This window comes from Akebia trifoliata, chromosome 3 (genome assembly GCF_017979445.1).
Source record: "Akebia trifoliata isolate Shusen 1 chromosome 3, ASM1797944v1, whole genome shotgun sequence".
NCBI classification, from domain to species: Eukaryota; Viridiplantae; Streptophyta; class Magnoliopsida; order Ranunculales; family Lardizabalaceae; genus Akebia; species Akebia trifoliata.
Genome location: NC_141377.1, coordinates 38269188 through 38290237, shown reverse-complemented (window position 1 = coordinate 38290237; position 21050 = coordinate 38269188). Strand labels below are relative to the sequence as shown.

At 34.3% G+C, this 21050-nt stretch overlaps 3 protein-coding genes across 4 annotated transcripts; all 3 read right to left on the bottom strand.

Moving 5' to 3' along the window:
- Positions 1-556: 556 nt before the first annotated feature.
- Positions 557-2650, bottom strand: LOC147406791 (uncharacterized). The gene is made up of 2 exons (XM_086435006.1): positions 2221-2650; positions 557-2113 (listed from the first exon to the last, which is right to left on the bottom strand). Exon 2 carries the CDS (start codon positions 2107-2109, stop codon positions 778-780), a length of 1332 nt encoding a protein of 443 aa, XP_086291132.1. The 5' UTR covers positions 2110-2113; positions 2221-2650; the 3' UTR covers positions 557-777.
- A 6921-nt stretch (positions 2651-9571) lies between these two features.
- Positions 9572-10518, bottom strand: LOC147406790 (PLAT domain-containing protein 3-like). The gene is made up of 2 exons (XM_086435005.1): positions 10360-10518; positions 9572-10242 (listed from the first exon to the last, which is right to left on the bottom strand). Exons 1-2 carry the CDS (start codon positions 10441-10443, stop codon positions 9811-9813), a joined length of 516 nt encoding a protein of 171 aa, XP_086291131.1. The 5' UTR covers positions 10444-10518; the 3' UTR covers positions 9572-9810.
- Positions 10519-10773: 255 nt separating this feature from the next.
- LOC147406789 (plant/protein) lies at positions 10774-20515 on the bottom strand. Of its 2 annotated transcripts, XM_086435004.1 has the most exons (5): positions 20237-20515; positions 19995-20118; positions 12277-12472; positions 11926-12171; positions 10774-11623 (listed from the first exon to the last, which is right to left on the bottom strand). In XM_086435004.1, the coding sequence occupies exons 1-4, from the start codon at positions 20447-20449 to the stop codon at positions 11949-11951; spliced, it is 756 nt and encodes a 251-aa protein (XP_086291130.1). In that variant the 5' UTR covers positions 20450-20515; the 3' UTR covers positions 10774-11623; positions 11926-11948. The 2 variants fall into 2 exon arrangements, with proteins under 2 accessions (XP_086291130.1, XP_086291129.1); XM_086435003.1 differs by lacking the exon at positions 10774-11623 and having other exon boundaries at positions 11738-12171.
- Between the last annotated feature and the right edge of the window lie 535 nt (positions 20516-21050).

Here is a 21050-nt window from a genome sequence, read left to right as displayed (position 1 = left end):
CTCCTAATTTTTTTCCTTTTGAGCTATATCCATGCTTCTTTGTTTAAGACATCAAACCTATTAATTAAATCAATGGAACAAAAAAATTGGTTAGGGTTTGTTGAACTTAAACATCAAAACCAGTAATAATCTAAGTTCTCGATTAATATGTACACCTAAGACGAATAACAATTTCTTCATTTCCATCACTAAATTTAAAAATGTGGCATGAGCCACAAGTTCATGCATGATTCACTACTATTTGATAACTCATGAGTGATCGAGTTGACTCAACTCATGGACTTTCGAATCAGTAGACTTTTCTAGTTTTGAAACCATGCTTAAAAAACAAACATCTCTATAAATATGACTAAATGTGGTGCATTCTAGGACCAGGATTATTTAACTTCTAGTTTAAGATTGCTCGAACTAATGATTCCCCTAATCTTTGCCACCAATCACTCCAGAAATCATCTACAACCCAACAAAAAGGGGAAGAAAATAAGTTTAAAAATAAATAAATAAATAAATAAAACTAAGAATCTTAATGGAAAGATATGTAGAAGAAGAGAAAATCCTTGTTTCTTGTCTTGTAACAAAACCAGCTAAAGGAACCAAGACAAAACAAACTAACAACATTTACAACAAACATAGAACCAAAATTTCCATGATCATGTCTTTAAATATGTATAATCAGAATTACAGAAGGAAAAAAAAAAACACTACTAATATACACAAAGATATATAAAAGGTTCTTTTTTTTTTTTCTTTCTTCTCTTCTCTATGCATAATTCCTAATTAATCTGAAGAACAAATCCATGATTCTACCATACCTTCACTCCTTGATGAAACGTTCTCCTGCCCTTTATCCGCATTGAAATCCAACGAAGAACCCAAGTAACTCGTCTTGCAGCCATTAACTCGCCGTGAATGATCAAAATTCCCATTGAAAGACCTCGAATGACCTTGATCCCCAGCGTCCGAACCGACTCCATCAGCCCATATCGAAGTATTATTTTCATTTTCACTCCTCAGTGAAATACCATCGGATGTTACGAGATTCGGGTACCCACCAACATTTCCATGATTCATGTCAAATTCATCCAGCACCCCAACTTTAAGCTGTGAATTGGTTGATGGAATCCCTAATGGAGACCCTTGAGATTTAGAGCCAAAGAAGCGGTTTACATTCCCTAATGGGTACTGAGTAGTAGGAGTAGTAGATTCTAGAAGAGATTGGGAAGTGAGAATTGGGTTCCCCATGTTTAGAAGATTTTGAGATTGATTAGGGAGACCTAATTCAAAAAGTAGTTGGTAGTTATTATTATTAGAAGTTAAATTACTACTAGTAGTAGAAGTGTTAGTAGTTCTAGCAATATCAACCATAGAAGAAGATGAGAATGAAGAAGGGGATATAAATAAGGGTGGTTGAACCTTTTGTGCAAAAGGCCTTAAAAGGTAATTAGCCGATGACGGCGGTGGCTCGAAATGACCTGACTTCATCATCAAGGAGGCATTGTGAAAGAGATCGAGTCGGCTCCGAGGGAATGGTGAGGCCGAAGCCGAGAAGGGTGGTGCTGGGATCCCAGTGAATTCTTGGACCATGGCTCGAAAATTCGATGTATCGGTGGTGAGAACGGTGGTGGGTGCTCGACGAGAAGCTCTAGATCGCTTCTTCGAGTTACGAACTACGTTCGTTTGATCGGATGGAGCCGAAGCTCTTGCAGCAGTTGTTGTTCCAGGAGGCACTATCATAGATGATTGATGTCGTAAAGGAACCCGACCCGAATCTTGATGAACTGGATTAATATGTTGGCTTGATGATGATGATGAGCCCACTAGAGCACCCATGTTGGTGTAATTGGGTTCGGATCTTACGCCTTTTAGCCAAATTGTGTCAAGATTTAGTAGGGAATTTGTGTTTGAAGATGGTGCAGTTCGAGAGAAGGGATCGAGATAGTTCGATAGAGGATCGAATAAAGTTGATGGATGGTTGTGATGAGGTGATGGTGATGGTGCTTGTGAGTTAGAGATGCCATCAATATGGGTGGAAGGATTCAAGAAAGATGAGTCATACTCTTCATCTCCACCACTTGAAGATTGCATGCTACCACTATTACCAGAGTCCATGGATCTAAGAGAGAAAGAAAATGAAAGATAAACAAGGAGAGATACAAAAGAATGAATAAAGAGAGATAAAGAGAAGAGATAGTAGAAGAGATGCAGAGAGATTTTCCTTACTTAAAAGTAGAACTTCAATTAATGTGAATCTGTAAAAGAATCCATGTTATAAATGAAGAAAGATCTTCTAGAAAATCTTTCACAGAGTACCCATGTCTTTAAAAGCTAGCTTTGATCTGCAATGGACACAATTCTTACTTCTTTTTTTCTCTCTTTGAACAAAAGAGTGTAAAAAGAAGAGAGGAAATAAATTCAGAAAGAAAAGAAGAGAAGGGTTTTGAAGGAGAAGAGGAATTCTTTCTGTTTGTGAAGAAGAGAAAGCTAGGGTTTTGGTGAATGAGAGAAAGAAAAAAAAGAGAGATGAAAAGGAGAAGAGGAGGTTCTAAAAGAGAGGCGGCTTCTGCTCAAGTTTCCACTTAAAAGATTTACAAGAGATTGCAGTGTGGGGTCGCCATGAGTGAGATATAGAACCTTTGATGGGTGTCAACTGGTCAAAGTGAGAGAGAGAGAGAGAGAGTGTGTGAAAGGAAGAAAAGGGTGTGAGGAAATTAGGTTAGGAAGGTTAAAAAAGTAAATTTAAAAAGAAAAAGAAGAATGAGGTGTGCAAGAAAACAGATTAGGAAAAAGTGGTTGTTGAAAGACATTAAGACAGGAGCAGCAGATCACCACCATCACCAATCAAAACCCTAAATACTAGACACCCAACAAAAAAAAAAAAAATCTAATAAATCAAGTAGGGTAGGAGTCACAAGTGACAAAAATCAAGCTAAAGACGAATAAGGTGGGTTTTTAATTTTACTTTATTATTATTATTTTTTTATTTTCTTTTGAGTTTTAATAGAATGAGACATATTAGAATACCTCCTCTACTAATTTTTTTTTTTAGCTCCTCCATGAGATTTGACTTGACTCAATCAATGAAAAAGCTTGATTCCATACACTTAAGAGTTATAAGCTGCTCTATTCCGTATACTTTCAAATGCTTTTTAAGTGTCCACCAACATATTAATGGTTGATATACTCTTAGGTAGTTTGGTAGACCTACAAAACAAAATCAAATTTAATTTATTGAAATATTATTTTTATTATTATTGAGATATAATCCACTTGCCCATGATAAAAAATATTCTCACGTTCATGTAGAATTATGCTGATATGTTGTCTGAGAATTATTCTTTTTCTTGATTGAATAAAGGTCAAAAGTTCAAGGAGGAAACTCAAATTAAAAAATATATATATACGAAGGAAGCAAGTCTCGTTGCCCACAGCGTTTGACTATGTCAGAAGTCCCATAAACAAAATCCTTGATTATTATTTAACATGATAAGAATCTTTAGCAGTCTTCCATGACTGAAAATATTATATTTTTTAAGAGCATGATATATTTTGAGAGATGTTATTGTCACACCAACGTTTACTAATGCCACAGTTAGTCACAGTTGGTGCGGCGTTAGTAAAAGTTGGTGCATATTTTCCACTTTTACATTTTTTTTTAGTACCTTCAACAACATCTGAAATCCTTACTTGGACCATAATTTTAAAACTTGTTTAGTCGATTGAAAACTCCGCCTAGTTGACCCAACTCAATTTTGACACTAAAACTCACTGGATTGAATCAACTAGGCAAACCGTAATTCGATTTGTCAATTCAGCTGAGTCAAGCGCAAAAATGCACCAAGTCAGGTGAGAAACTGATCTGAGTTATTCTATTACATATTTTTAAAAAAATCATTTTTTTATTTAAAAATATTAAAACTATTTTTAATTATTTATAAATTTAATATATTTTTATTTAACTCATCAGAGCCACCAATCCTGATGGACATTAATCAAGTTTTCGAGTTTTAAAACTATGATTTGGAGAGCTTTAGACGATGCCTTCACTCTTTTAAAGAAAAATATAGCAAAGAAAAGGAACTATTTTTATTTTAATACACAACCCTCATGGACATTAATCAAGATTTCAAGTTTTAAAATTATGATTTGGCCAGCTTTAAAGGATGCCTTTATTCTTTTAAAGAAAAAAAATATAGCAAAGAAAAAGAATTATTTTTATTTTAATAAATAGATAGGTCTGTTTAACCAAACCCAGGTTCTTTTCAACCATATAATATCTTCTCTACTATTATCTTTATTTGTCCAACATTTTTTTTTTCTTAAAAAAGTTAAGGAAATATTTCTTCTTATTTTGTTTGAAAATTATCTCTATCTTTTGGTTGTTGTGTGGTAGATGTCTTTGACAAACGTCAAACGTGTTATATTCTTTCATAATTACATTTTGGTACTGCTTAGCCAATTAAAGATCAGTCCAACGTCAATTTTCTTGCATTGCCATGTGTCTGCAAGTTTCTCTACGCGTAATGAGTAGCCAAACCCTTGTTATATGGCTAAAATTCGATACGTAAAAAAATTTGAGTTTTATTCAATTTTGGATTGAAAAAATTCAGTTAAATATTTGCTAAATGAGAAATACACGGCATATATTTATAAATCCCGCATCAAAAATTTGAAAACGAATAATTCAATATACTTCAAAAGGGAGTCAATCTATACAATAATATAATTATGGTTATGTGAGTTATGACTCTAGAATCTAGAATACATAGCGTACATATGATAAATTAGAATCTAAGGAATAATTAATTTCTTCTTCATTAAGACAATTGTGCAAACAATTAGGATGATTTGATTACCAATCTTAAAATTCAATAAAAAATTTACAATATTCTAGTAAAATTCTTAATCATATATATAATTTCTTGAAAAATTTGAACAATCAGAATCATCTACAATTAATTAAAAAATTACAACTTAGATATCAAGCAACCATTGAAAAAATCCAAGATATAATAAAATAAAAAAATCCAATAAAATACATGAACTTCCCTTGAGCTCAGATGAGAGAGAGAGAGAGAGAGAGAGAGAGAGAGAGAGATGTGCATATTCCTACTATTAAGAGAGAGAAAAAATATAAAAGGAGAATCAATAAAAAAAAAATTTCCAAAGAGTTACATAGATTAATTCAATTTCAATTGTTTTCTACGAAATAACAAAGATCAATTATCTTTAATAAAATTTTATACTTATCAAAGAAGAAGAAGAAGTTGCAAAGATCGATTATAATTTCAGATCATTGATTTTAAGTTTGATTTTTTTAGTTTCTTTTGATCAATTAGCCAAAAAGAGAGAGAGAGAGAGAGACCTGCCTAAATAGGCTACTAGAAAGTGAAGACAAAAGAGATAATGAGAAAGTCCAACCGATGGAAGAGATTGGAGCTTCGTTAGTGATTTAGATTAATGTCATTTTTTATGCCAAAACTTACAATATTCATTTAAAAAAATGTTTTAATCGTTTCTCATTAAAATTCACAAATTTTCCGATATTTTCAAATATTCAGAAGAATAATACTTTTATTATAATAATTATAAATAATAAAAAAACACACACACACACACACACACAAAACATGATTTTTTTGCAAATAAAACAGAAGTTTGCTAACAAGGAGCTAGACAAGTTTGGTTTGTTGAATGATTCACTATACATTTAATGGAATCTGTTTGGGTGTTTTGGGACCAAACAATAAAAATGATATCACTTTTTAGCCCATTGTCTCATCCTAAAAATTGAGGGTTAGACCTTGATATTGAGCCAGCAGCGATAGGGTTGGGTTCAATAATTTAAATCCGATTTGGATTAGGCTTAATAGTGCCCAATCCAATTTGGCTTTTTCTACTATTATATTTTATAAATATATAGTAAAATGCTTATTTTTATTAATATTTAAATCAAAATAAATATATTGTATAATTATAATTTAACTCGCTTATTTATAATTATTAGAGGTTTAATAATACATCCATTTCAGATTTGATTAGATAATCTTAACGCTCATAAAAAAAAAATTATTTAAAAAGTTCAATTTTTTCATTGAAAACAGAACCCTATCCAATAATTTATATGTGTATATTTTTTTTATATATGATACTTTAGAGCCAACACATAAATAGGCCCAAAGACATTTTGTTATTTCTCATAAACCTTGTGGCGTTTTGACTACCGTTTAGCTCAATAAAATGCTCCATCGCACACCTTGGCATTTTTAAATGTTGGTTGCTATAAATTTGAATCAAGATTGGACCTCACATCGCACACCTTAACGTGAAAGTGTATGGGAATCATATATGCTTTCCTTGAGATACGAGTGAAAAAGCATCTATGATTTCTATCCACTTTTATGTCAAGATGTGTGATATGAGGTCCAATCTTGAGAACGACTCTTTCAAATTAAGCTCCTTTATGGTCTATGCGATATTGCCGGGTGTAACTGTAAAGTCTTCGGCTTAACAAGGCTAGTAATTGGGCCAAGCCATAAATGGGCCAATTACAATAGGGCCATAGACCTTGCGAAAGCTCATCTCATAAATAGCCGTGTTAGGCTAAATATCTATATCCAAACCCGGTCTGGTTCACAAGTAGCTATTTACATGGCAGACTAGCTCGGCCCGCAATTTTTCTTTCTTATATTATGAATATAAGTATAAGATATTATCAATAAAATTATGAACAAGTTACCAGACTTATTTGGGATAACTGAAAGACCCAGAAACCAAGGAAAGGCCAGCTTTAAAAATGTATTGGGCTTAGACCGCCCCAATAACTCAATGAGTCTAGTAGCACTTCTCAAACCCAATTCATGACGGGCTGAAATTGCCCTATTGTCCTAAGATTGTTGTATTCCATAAAAATCAGTTGGTAATCGTGAGATAGAAATAAAGACGTTAAGGAATTAGGCTATGAATAGGCTTGGCTTAGGATGGGCTTTTGTTCCATTTTTTAAAGTGAATTTGGGCTTCAATGAGGCCCATTTAAGAGGTAGACTTGATTATAAAACCCTGGCAATCTCTTGCAAATCATAAATACACTAGACTTCAACTGCACAGATATCCTTTTTTTGGGATTAAAAGAGGTAAAAAAAAATAAAAGGAAAGATAGTAAAATTAGAAGGGGTATTATCATAAAAGTGAAGGGAAGGAGGAGGAGAACGAGAGTAAAAACAATGAAGTTGATGGGAGAAGAGAAAAGCAATAGTGAGGTCATTATAGTTGATGCGACGTTTATACCCCCCACCAATGGGCCCATCAATATATTTTTATATAAACAAGTGGAGTCCACCGTTGTATTTTATCATATAGATATTTTGTAAAATTCAATGTATTTTAAAAATGGGATTGATGGTCTAATCGAGCTCAGATTGAGTATTTGAATGACAAATATTGGGTCACATCCATTTTTACTAAATTTTGGTAAGAATAGGATAATTTTGTGGGTATATATATATATGCATAAAAGAATTAGGAAGAACATCTAACCAAAAAGACAAAAAAATTTCTTTGTCATAAAAGATGAAGGGTATTTGTCTACTCTCAGGAAAATAAAGTCCTTGAAAAATAGGTAAAAAAGTTGTTGAAAAGGTTTTCTCTTGGTAAAAGAATAGTTTTTTTAATGAAGAAAAATAATAGTTCTGAAAACGAAATCGATAATTTTGAGGTCGTTGGACCATAAAAATGTCCTCATTTAAATGGGCTACCTGTCACCTTATCTGCTATCAAACTATTTGTCCTTATATGTGTGTCACAAGTATATTCTGCCTCGCTAAGTCAAAAAGGTTGAACTAAAGGCTAGTGATTTAAAAAAAAAAAAAAAAGACCTACTATTGCCACACCAACTTTTATTACAGATGAGCGATTTTGATGAGAATTGAAGGGTTTTTGTTTTTTTTTAAAGAGATCCAAGAAAAGGACATTTAAGTTATTTCTCTTTTAGTCTATGAGAGAAGACGTAAGTCAAGGGGTCATTATCATCCGTTCAAACATATATATAAGAATCTCAGATGTTGATCAAAATTTCTTCATGCCTCCATGGCCTCGGTTTGTTTAACCAATTAATGGAAAATGACCTTAATACCTTTTCCTTTAATTTAAATTAAAAAGAAAAACCCTCTGATTTCACTTCCCAAAATCAGCCATCTACAACATTTGGGTAAACTTTTTTACCCTAAATTTGAATCCTAAGACTAATATACTTTAAACTTCAAACTTAAAGAATAAATTTGATTTTTGAAGTAGAAGATGAGATTTTCTTAGAGAAAATTCTAAGATTTTCTAGAAAGGGATTAATAAATTGAAGATGAGGTTAAATAAATTAAAATTAATTTTTATAAAAATAAAAGAATTTGAAGATGACAGATTTTAGGATTAAAAATGAAAAAAAAAAAATTTCTTGCTAATGTAAAATATCAATTGAGAATGTCCTCTGTATGAAAATATAGTGATATGGTGTCCAAATTGGCCAAATTATCATGAAGGAGGAGGGCATGTCATCAATTTAAAAATATAAGGATATCTTAAATATATATTAAAAATTAAAGGGGGCGTAAAATCAATTTGAAAGCAAGATAACAAGGTCAAAAATGAATATGTCATCGATAGGAAAATAAAGTAGGCATCTTATACATTAACCATATAGAGGGGTTCTCACTAATCAAAAGGATTGAGAGGAGGGGGGGGGGGGGGGTGGACAACTTCCAAAATCTCCAAACGTGGGCAAACGTTCGACAAACTCAAGATATATTAAAATTACTTTTAGGCCTTTGCAACTTTTAAAATTTTGGGAGGATCCACCCGTCCCAAGACCTAGGTTGTCTCGAAAATATTAATATCAAATATGTATAAATGCCCTTAGTTTCAATCTCTAGCTCAAAAATCTATTTTATCTCTTTCAACCTTCAAACCTTAAGAAGAAGATTAGGTTATTTGGACTTATTGTAAGGGCTTCACGGCTTAAAGATACAGTTTTTTAAAGTAAACTTACTTATCCTTGTCTTCAACAGAAAAAATTCTATCAACTTCAACTTTAAACCTCAAGAATAAAATTTGATTTTAGAGTTGAATGATGTATTTTCTGATTAAAAAAATGATGGATTTCAATAAGAATTTGAATAAATTAAAGATAATTTATTCCAAAGGCTAGTGATATATTTTATGAGGATATTTAGGTCATCTATACAAATATCTCATAGAAGACCTAAGTCAAGGGGCATGTCATCAGCTTGAAACCGCAGGGTATCTCTTATATTAACCAAAACGCAAAAGAGAGACAAATAGACAGACGATTAAAATAATAATAATAATAAATAAATAAAAAAGCTGAACACGTGGCGGACATACATTAGATCTTTAAATATAGGCCCACAAACATATATCATCGAAACGGCGTGGCAGAAATCGCAAAGCGCTTACGTCCACATTCTCATTCTTGTCGTGTAGCCTCTCATTTCCAGGATCGTAATTATTGGCCCCGCGTCTAATAATTATACAACCAACCTCATTGGCCCCCACACACAAAAAATACAGGTGGCACTTATTTCTTTATTTATTTATTTAGGTCAATAGTGTTACACACCGCTAACCATCTCTATTAACACATCAACTTTTACTTGTAACACCCAATCTATGATTACAAGTGTTCAACAATCTTTTATTTTCAAAGGATTGGTGCGTGGTTAGTAAAAGTTAATGTGCCAACAGAATCTCTACCACAAAAAACCAAAAAAGTAATAACGATATTATTAGAGTCTATGGGCCCTACTACGTAGAGACAGACGCTGAGCCCAGTACATCAGGGCACTCGTTCCTGATAGCGGTGAGTTCATGAGGTGAGGTATCAGTTGCTAGCCACTGCTCCACCGTGAAGAGTTGCTGCGCGCAGGATATGTGAGCACCCGTTGAAGTTACCTCCACATAGTTGCAGTACCACCCATGATGCGAACCAGATCCGTCTGACGTCAGGTTCATTGCGCATACCGGCGCATCCAAGCACTTACCCAAACCACTGAATATGTCCAGATTACCCCTCTCATAGTAATTGTAATCCGGACCCATCAAACCTCCCCATGTCTCGAGATTCGAAATATCAACGAAGTATCCGTACGGATCGTAGAGTCTCAGACTGATGATCGAGTCCGTTCCTCCCTTCCATACGGATCCAGTCCTTACGTACACCGTATACACACACTCATCCTGCAACAACAACCAAATAAACCCCAAAATTTATAATTCAAAACAAATCAAATATATTGGGGTTTAGGGTTTTCATTTTTGAAGGATCTGTGTGTGTGTGTGTGTTTTTTCACTTACAGAGGATTTAGCGATGATGGCTGAAGAAGAAAGAAGAGAGAGAATGATGAAGAAGACGGAGAGAGAGTTGACTCTATTGGTCATCTTTATCTTTGTTGGAGCCTTGTAGTGTCTGTATCTGCGTTTGTGGGTGTGGATGCCGAGATCTGAGCTTTGTTAGGTTATTTATAGATGAAGGACACGTGTTGAGTCAAGTGTGGAATTTTAGTACGGGGACATTTTTTTATCAAGTCCGTTGGATTCATAGGTGGCTTAAATGTTGCGTCCAATTGGACGTGAATCTCTAGGATAATCAATTATATCCACAGTGGTAGAAATAGACTAAGAGCCGTTCTACACTGACTACCTCGACAGGAAAAGCATCAAATGTTCTGTAAACACCAAACACTACCACGTCAGCGCAGTATTGAATGCAGTGTTGAAGAAAGTCAGTTTAGCATTTTTCTTAGAGAAATAGAAAACTCTAGAACGTGATTGAGACAAAGTATATCCTTTTTTTTATATTGAAATAATGAGTCACGTGTAACATGAGATATCAATATTGGGATCATACCCGAAATCCAATCCATTCTAACTCCATGACTTTGGGTTTGGATCGATATATTGGATTTTGAAATGGATCCAACCCGATAAGGTTTCATCTACCATATCCTAATTTGACAAGGACCCCGTCTAAGAAAGTATTCTATATTTATTGAGATATATAAAATTTTATTTAGATTTTGAATATAAAATCGGCTTTGTCATCATCCAGACATGATCCAATCCGTATTGGATCAGTATCAAATCAACCTCAATCCAATCCAATTCAGACCCGATCCATTGATAACCCTAGAACAACTGGTTTACTTAGTCAAACCTCCTCAGTTTGTAGGTATTCTCTTAAACCATGTCAGCCGGCCCTTCTTTAGCACCTCAGTTTGGTCTGGTTCACTCTCTCTCCATTTATGTACATTTTTTTCTTCTTTAATTCTATTTGGCAAATTTGAATCTGTGGCTCAGTTGTTGCAGCCATAGGCAGGTTGCAACTTCAACGCAAGCAAGCGTACACGCTACACAGTAAAACAAGAGATAAGTTCATATATCTTCTCCAATCAGAGGTTTTGGTGAATGATCTCTGCTCGGCTCACTCGTGAAGAAGAGTCTCCAATGCAACAAGTGTTGAAATGTTAAACGCGGTCGTACTCTTGCATTTCTTTGCCCCCCTTTCGAGGGACTAGTTTTTCTCCTTAGAGAATAATGCCTGCCTGCCTCTGCTCTTCTTCTGCGACAAGACTACGGGGATTATGACTTCTTTTAGTAAGGATGACGACAGACACAAACAATAGTAAATCTGTATTCCTGCCTACTGTTCTGCACTACCAGGAACATTCAGAGATAAATACTTCCAGACAGGTTCAAGTAACGAGGTTCGATCGAGTAATGAGAGCAGTTACAAAGTCATAGAAAACACTCATGGAAGAAAAACTCATTTACATGCCAAGTGATTTAATGGGGGGACTAAATTAGGATCAGTGATTTCACTGTTAAAAGTTTAAAATGTTACATATATCAGTTGATTGATACCTTGGAACTGTTTTCCACTCTGGCTAATCAAACTGCTGCCGAAGCTGCATCTCTGTTTCACTCTTCCATGTAGCGTGAGACGATTGACCCTTCATCCTCTTACTCTTCTCCTTATCTTTGATGAGGGAGCCCTTTCTCTTTCCAGACTCGTCATTTATGTCCATGGGAGGGCGATCACCGCATACTGGGCAGACCATCCCTCGAGCATTGGAGTAGGTCTTGGGTATCCCACACTGCAGGCACATCCTGGAACCAAATTCTCACCAGTTTAAAAGGGTAATATAAAGGATCTTACCATAAATAAAGAGTAAAATTAGTAAAATAAAATAAAAATAAAACAACAAGAAGCACCTCAGAAGCTCTGCGGCATCCTTGGCATCAGGATTGGTTGCAGAAGCCACACGCTTGCCTTCCCCAGGTACTGTGCTGGCATTTGCAGAGCCTTTTTGAGATGGCACTGAGGATATAGGACGGCTGTTCCCATCAATATCACTTCTTACTCGATCACGAATTCCAACCAATTGAGCTTTAGCTTCCACTACAACACCTGAATAAGATACAACACTGAAATTATGGATTATCTTCATGCAACTGTAGAAAGAAATATCGAAAATCCCAAACAAAGCCAAGAAAGTTATAACATGCTTATGAAACTTTCACGTTTTCAACATAATTCAAGATTATGTTCATGCAACTGCAAAAAGAAATATCAAAAATGACAAAGCCAAAAAAGTTATAGCATAATATGAAACTTTCACTTTCAACATAATTCAAAGATTGTCTACCGAGAATCCAATATCTAAGATACAAATAAGATTTAATTTCCACAATGCTGTCAACTCTGGCATGATGCGTACCCTTCTGGTATGTTGTTTACACCATTGAGTTTATCTGGGTCACAGATCAATTGTATTTATGTAGTCTGCACTTTTCAATTTCCCACCCATTGTTAATGAAACTAAGGCACAGACAAACTTGGTAATTTAATTTGTACACCAATTTAGTTTAAATTTTCGTTTGTTGGATGATTTAAATCGTAATCATAGGATATTAAAATTTAAATAAAAAAAAAACTGTTCAGGAGTGCTCAGGTGTCTCAGTAGTCAAGAAATAAGCCTACTTAAGGTCTTCAATGTGGCCATAAAAGAGGACAGCAAATTTTCAATAAAGAAATGTTTCTTTATTATGTGAATTGCTCTAGATGCCAGCCGCACTGGGGCTTTACATATTTAAATTCTTTCTGTGAAGAAGAACTCTTCTTCTAACTTTAAGGCCCTACTTGGTATCCCGCAAAAGACAGGAAAATGCAAAGCTTTGCATTTCCAGTCTTTTGTGGTTGTTTGGGATTGCAGTGCTTGGTAGACTCGTTTTCCTGCATCGTAAAATTATACAATTGCTTGGTTGCGAATTGAACGCAAATAATCGTATAAAAAAAACTTTTATTAAACATTTTCAATAATCTAACACCTAAAAGCCTAAAAAAATCAATATATGAACTTTTTTTTTTTAATTATTATCATATTTATTTAAAGTTTCTCATAAAAATATTGATTTTAACATAAACATGAACTTTTGGTCTTAGGTTTTCTGAACACAACACATGAAAATAAAACAATGATTAAGTTCTTAAGAGAAATATATTTTACTACCAAAGATAACATCCTTCTTTTCAAGCATCCCAGTTCAAGGGCATAAAAAACAATTTTCCAATAAATTTTGTTGCAGTCTTATGATCATGTTTTAAATGTTGTGGAATGCACATATGGGACAAAGGAACAATTATCATTTAATCCTTTCTGTTTTACATAGTTGTGTAGGTACTCAAAATGATTGTGAAGCATTAGTTCTTGGAGTGAATAAGTGCATACCCATAGGAAGACAGATTAAAAGCAATGGCATTGTCTGCAATAGATCACCATTGTAGTTTGTCATTTTTAAGCCTATCAAGATAGCACATATTGCACAACACGCTTGCATAAACTTTTAACAGTAAACCCATACAAGGTTCAACCAAAGGCATCTTATCAATGGTTCTCCACAACATTACAAGGAAAGCAAACCAAATTCCAATGAAATTGAACTACTCATAAATAATTAACAGATATTTTAAAGAAATTTACAAAGTAAATCAAACAACAGATACAAACTCAAAAAAAAAAAAAAAAAATCAAAGCATTTAAAGAATTTTAAAATAGGGTTTCACATGGATAACAATTAAGGATTTAATTTAAACACTAGAACTACAATCTTCTCAACAGAGAGATGCTTATTTCAAATAATTCTTACTAAAGTAGAATCAAAACCACTTATACAAACTCACAAAAAATCACTCAAACTCTCTCTCTACAATTTTTTTTTTTTTTCAGATTTGATCAAACCCCTCTCGATAGAGGTCTGATTAGATCTGAGAGATGTGGAAGTGATGATTAGATCTCTCTCCACAAACCCCTCTCGATTAAGGTCTCAGAGATCTGATTTGACCAAAATACATGTTGTTGCAACCATAGATGGAGAGTGAGGGAGAGAGGTAGGGGGGGAATGAGTCCTAACCTCTGTGTTCGGTCTGAGAGAGGAAGGCAGGAGAATGGTCTCTGAGGTTGTGTTCAGTAAAGTATTTCAGTGGTTTTTAGAAACGTAAATAGTTTGAGGCAAAAAACCTATATTTTACTGAGTTTTTCCATCAATTTTTTTTTGGTAAGTAAGTTTTTTCCATCAATTGAAGAGGGACCCACTTCTCAGTTTGCGCTCCCAAGCACGCGTGACTTGAAAGACTTTGCATTTCCCAGTCATTACGGTGATTTTCGACGCAACCAAGCAGGGCCTAAGTGTTTTAGAATTCAAGACCAGATTAATCTATCCTCATAAAAAGTTACAAACCTAACGTAGTTAGCGATTTTCTTTGCAATAATTTTGTTATCATTCGATCAAAAATTGATTTAAGGAGTTTAATGGAGAGAATCAAATCCTCTAAAAGTGTTCAAATACGGATGGTTCAGTTTTAGGTTATCTAACCAACTTTTTAGTGATTAGGATTAGATATTAAGTGGCTTCTTCTGCTACACTTCTGTTAAAAACAAGAGAAATTGACATCCTGCGTCAAACAGTATTATACGGACTCAAACCATACCATTCAATCCCCTATTGGTGAGTGCAGAAGCACTAAGTAGCCAAATAAAAATGCTCTCTTTTCATTATTCCCTAATCAAAAGCAGGAAAATTCATTGAAAAAAAGAGGAATACAAGAGAAGAAAAAACAAGGATCCCCCACTGGCAACTCCTCGCTGCTAGCATATCTACCTCATTATTAATTGATCTTAGGACAAACAAGAACAGTACATTCATCGAATAAAATTGGTATATAACATGTTTTGTGATGCAAGACAATGTTATTATTCATATCGGACACAGTAATTAACTTGAGTTCCGCACCACTTTGTTAGAAACTTAGAGCTGCACTCCCCTAATGAACTCAAGTATGAAAACAACTCTTCCATCTTAGTTATAAATAGAAACCACCAATCTTGGTAGACTTCGGGTTGCCCAAAGAGCAATCACCAAAATTGAGCTTAAAAGGCATGAAATAAGGAGGTCTATGTGCTGTTGTCTGTGTGTGTGTGGGTATGTGGGTGGGGGGGGGATGATTAAGCCACCATTTTCTACTTTCTAGTGATGTCATTGTGATTGATCCTTGACTCTTATAAGAACAATTAGAAATAAGTACTCCACAAAATGACGACCAAAGGATGCTTCTAAAGGATATGCCCACACCCAACAGCTTTCCATTGGGCAAGCAACTATAAAAGGTTGGTGAGCAGGGATCCAACTAAGCTACAAGAGATGGGAAAAATGATATCAAAATCTCCATAGCTATCTCACAATGAATAAATAGTTGATTTGTCAATTCTCCATTCTTCACACTACAAAAATATAGGGTAAGAGATTCCAAATAGTATTGTGAAGAATAGACAAATCATTGTCTGAAGTTTAAATTTTGAAGATAGATTTGGAGGAAGATAGTTCATTAGATTTTTTCTTTCCTTTCCTTTTGATTAGTAGAAAGATTATAGTTAAACGGGGTAAGTCCCCAAAAGAATACAGAGCCTAGGAGATCAAGGAGACCTCCACACAACAACAAGAGGATACAAAGGAAAGGAAACTAATCTCCCCATAAAAAGCAAAAAAAAAAAAGGCAACGAGCCAAGGAGAGGGAGATATGATAGAATGGAAGCCCTCTTTTTTTTCCCAAGGATATTTGTTTGTAGACTTTTTGCTTGAATAGGAAGCGTCAAGAATGCCCCTCTTAAGATTTCACCATCTGCCACATCGTTGACGGTAGACACATCCATGTGTAACTTCATTTACACCATCTACAAATTGTCTTTGATCCTGCACAATATACTGAATTCCTAGTTCATACCTTGATCAAATAAGCTTTTCTCGGGAACTAAACTTATTTAATATAATTCCTTTTGCCGACATAATTTCTTCTCATAAGTCAAAAGTTTGATGGGACCTTCAACATCCCAAGCTCTTGGTCTTCAACCTCCTTCACATTGAAATGGTTTACAAAGCACGGAAAAATTAGGCACATTCTCCTCACCAGTGCAGCTGGAGTCCCACAAATGGTATGTTCTTTTCCAATGGTGTACTTCATTCCTCAGAATACTATCTCATTCCTCTACAATTTTGTTGGAAAATTGTGCAAGAACATGCACTTATTATCAATTGTGTCAGGGCATCCTTAAACAAACTCCCCAATTTCCTTTATGTAGCTTTAAATGGGTAGGTAAAATAAACATGCAAACACAGTAGTCAGTGTTTTTACTGAAAACTGTGCCCTACGTTTAGTTTAACTCGTAAGATTTGAACAATGAATCCTACTAGAATCTTATGATCAAGACAGATACTTTAAAATTTAAACTGAAAGGGATTCAAACATAAGATTCAAATTATTTGGGTTAAGATTTTATTTGGGGTTCAAATGGTATGCTATGTATTTTAATAACAATGTCCCTAACCACAGAGCAATACATGAAAGAACTAAAAACCCTCAAAAACAACTTTTGGATCTATAAAAAATACACAACCCATTATCCTCCATGAGATACAAGCCATCTAAAAAGTGGAGCGGCCACGGATTTTGGCATTTAAAGAATCCGAATTTAACGGGTTCATCTATGCAGCTGATTCTATCAATGGCCATTGCATGCGGACTAGGGAATCCTGCCCGAACCTAGTGAGAATACTAGCCCCTTGAGAAATTTCAACTGTTGCAAGGTTATGAAGAGATGAATTTAACCATTGATTTCTTCCCAATTTTCCAATATATTTTCTTTTGTTCTCTTAGATTCCCTTTCATTCCCTAGCACTCTTCTAGATAATGTTGTTTAGGAGATTGTAAATATTTTTTCATTAGTTTCAAAGTGGTCCTACTTAACCACGACTAACCCCCTTCCACCAAGGAAGAAAAAACCCCACACAAGTTCCTCAAAAGAATAACGCTAGAAGAGTCCTAACAATTTAAACCTTCCAAAACAAACTTTATTAGAAATAAAAGACATGCTAAAGAATCAAACATAGATTAAGATTCCGGGAGGATAGCTGGTGTGGAGCATCACTGCTTAGGTTCAACTCCCTTTATTATTCTTTTTGTACAATAAAAGAAATCATTCCATTCAAAGTAGGGTTGAGGGATTGAAGGGTGAGCCATCTTGGAATATGGGTTTCAGGAAGAACTTGAATAATTGAAGGTGGAATCAATGCTAGATTGATGGAATGTACCTTAATCATTCAGATTTCTACTAGGACAGAAAACAAGAGAAAATGGATAAAATTTTGAGATGGGAAATTCTCGGTCAAATTATTTTATATATCTATCCCATCATGTGAGGATTTATTTTGAGTTTTAAATTTTCATTGAAATAGTACATAATGGCTGACCTGATAAAATGTTAACTATTGTTCGTGTGATTGCCCAGACAAAAATCATTGTTGCCTTTTTTTTTGTCATGTGCAAAGCGAGTGGAGAAAATGTTAAGCACCTCATGTTTCACTCGCATATCAAAACTGTTTGATGATAAAGGCACAAATAATGATATTTACCCCCTATTTATGATGATCATGTAATTAATTTGGTTAATCAAGACTAATTGATTTAACTTATATTTTGTCGGTGCTGAATGCCCAAAGTGTGGGAAAAAGGCTAGGAATGGACTTTTAGTGCAATAAAACTTGTAAAAGGGCAGAAGAGAAATTATGGGACAAATACAAGGGAGAACCAAAGAAGAAGAAAAAGAAAATTGTTCCAAAAGAGTGAAAATTCTCTCTCACGTACCACAAGCTCTCTCATATTTCTACTCTCTTTTTCTAAAAGATTCCCAACATCTCTCCTGCTTTTATATATTTCTATTTCTATTTCTCTCTCTCTTTCTTTCAAATGTCACTCTATCTCTCCTTCCAATTTCTCTCACCTTCTATTTTTTAATTTATTTATATTTTTCTCGTCTCCTAATTTTCTATTTAATCTCTAGAGAATAATTCTATCAGGCTTCTTCTTCATCTTCTCTCTAGTTCTTCTTATTTAGTTTATCTCTAATTTTCTTTTAATTTTTATTTAATAATTTTGATTGATTTTTCTATGAAGATTGTTAGTTAAAATACTTACTAAGGCCAACCGGCTAAGAGTAAAGCTTGAAGATCTATAATTTTATTTTGATCAACAATGATGGATTATTTTCATACTTTTGAATTAATCTAAAGGTGAGTGATTTATTTTGGTTAAATTCCAAATCTATAAATTTTGTTTGAGTTTTTTTTATGATCATCACATTGAAAGCTTGAAAATTATTTTTGATCTAGTGTAGACGTTACATTGATTTCTTAGAGAATCCTTGAGATATGTGAATGTGTTACACGTGACAACCTTTGATTATTCAAAATACTTTAGCAAAGTAATTAATTTTAACTGAGATATTTTTTGGTTAGATAGAATTTTTATTCAAATCTAATTGGGATAAGATTAAACGAAACAAAGTTGTGGATTTTTTATTGGATCCCCGATGCTTTAGCACTTTTTATTAAACGAAATATATATAACAACCACTAAAACCTCGACAATAAAATATTTGACTTAGAAAACCATATATATATATATATACATAGATTGACTTTGAATTCCCCAAAAAAAAAAAACACCACCCACTAAAAAGAAAATTTTGCTTAGAAAGACTTCTTACCACTTATTTTTTTTACTTTCACCGAGTAAGGGACTAGACTATTAAATCAAGGGTGGCGTTCGGCAACCAAAATTGGGAGCCAAAGTTTAGATCTATATGGCTAAAAGTTTCGGATTGGGCTGATTTTTTGTGAGGATGATCTCTAAAGTGGTTTACAAATTAATGCAAAAAAATGATGGTCCACAATTCTTCAACTTGTAAACTGTGGTTAGAAGTTTCAGAATGGGCTGATTTATTTATTTTTATTTTTTTTGTGAGGATGGTCTCCTCCCCATAGAGATCGTCCTCACAAAAAATCAGCTCATTCCGAAACTTCTAGCCCATGTAAGACAAAACACTTTGGCTATGTTACTAGCTCTTAAACCCGACCCTTAACTCAATGAATCAATGAATTAATCATTGATTTTCTGATTAATCTCCCCATAGGGTAAAAATTTTACCCTTCAACCTCAACATTTTTTTTCTTCAACCTTCAAATCTCAAGAAAATGATGACGGGGATTGCAGGGAGGGTGAAGAATCAATGAAATTCTTTTCCCTAAAAATTTCATTTGTATAATCCCAAAAAATTTCCGATTTTTTTTTTCAAAACTTTCCTAGATCCCCCCCACCCAAACAAAACCTCCACACCGTATAATTGCCCAATCCAAACTTGGTTACTATGATAGACACCCCTCCTTACAGACACCAACCCAACCTATCAGGAGCTCCCTACTGCCATCGCTTCCATGAACTAATGTGGGAGTGAGGGAGGATTATAATCTGGGGAAAATAAACTTCTAATCATTAGGAACCCATAAAAATATAATAAAAGATCCAATCTTGGAGAATTTACCGGTAGGCAGATCTTTCTTCTCTCTCCGAGTTTTATGGCCACCACGTCTCCCTCTCTCGTCACTATCGTTCGTAGAAACATGTTCAGCAACACAGTTATTGAGAAACTGTGGAGGTCCTGCAATCTCCAAGAACCAGAGTAGAAGAAAAAAACCCAGAAAAGAATCAAACCGATTAGACTCAAATTTTCATATAAAAGATGAAATCTTGTCTTGCTATCGAGTTAGGGCAAAGGGTTGGTACCTCGGTGAATGCATCAAAAGCGGATGGAAGTAGAGACCCACTTGATGAGTTTGGAGGATCGAATAAGGGTTTTTGGCCTCTTGAGCGAATCCGAGAATTCGCATCTTCTTCTTCTTCATCATCTTCGTCTTCTTCATCACTAAGGGAGCCTGGGAATCTCTCTTGTTCTTCTTCTTCCGCAGAAGAGTAATCTTGTAAGAGAGATAAACTCATTCTTTGTTTGTCTTCGAGGGCTAAAGAGAAGAGAAGGAAGAAGAGTGAACACCTAGCCCTCTTCGTTGGAATTTGGAAATAAATCTTCTCTAGTTTAGAGTTTTTATTCCCACACCAACTTTTCTTTAACCAACACCAATAAATGAAATTATTAGACGACACGATAATGCGATACTATATCCCTCTCTCTCTTGATCTTCTTCTTTTTAAGATTTTATCTCATTAAAAAAATTATAGATGTTGATTTTATCTTTTTATCTATGAAAATAAAGAATTCAAATCCTAATCAAACATGGATTGCAATTCTAACCATGGTTTTAAATTTCATCCGATATGTCTCAGTAACGTCCACTAACAAGATGGATAGACAAGTGACACGTATCGGACGAGATTTAAAATCACAAATCATTTTTTTCATTGTTGAATGAATGAGATGGTTCAAACATGTCGGAAAACTCATCCAAGATGATACAATTTCGTTTTTGGATCAGATGTCAAAACGAGTTTTAAAACCATGATTCTAATTAAGAATTTTGGGTCCATATAAGCTGCCACAATGGCCTCTAGAGTTTATGGCCTAGATTATATTAAAAATAATTTT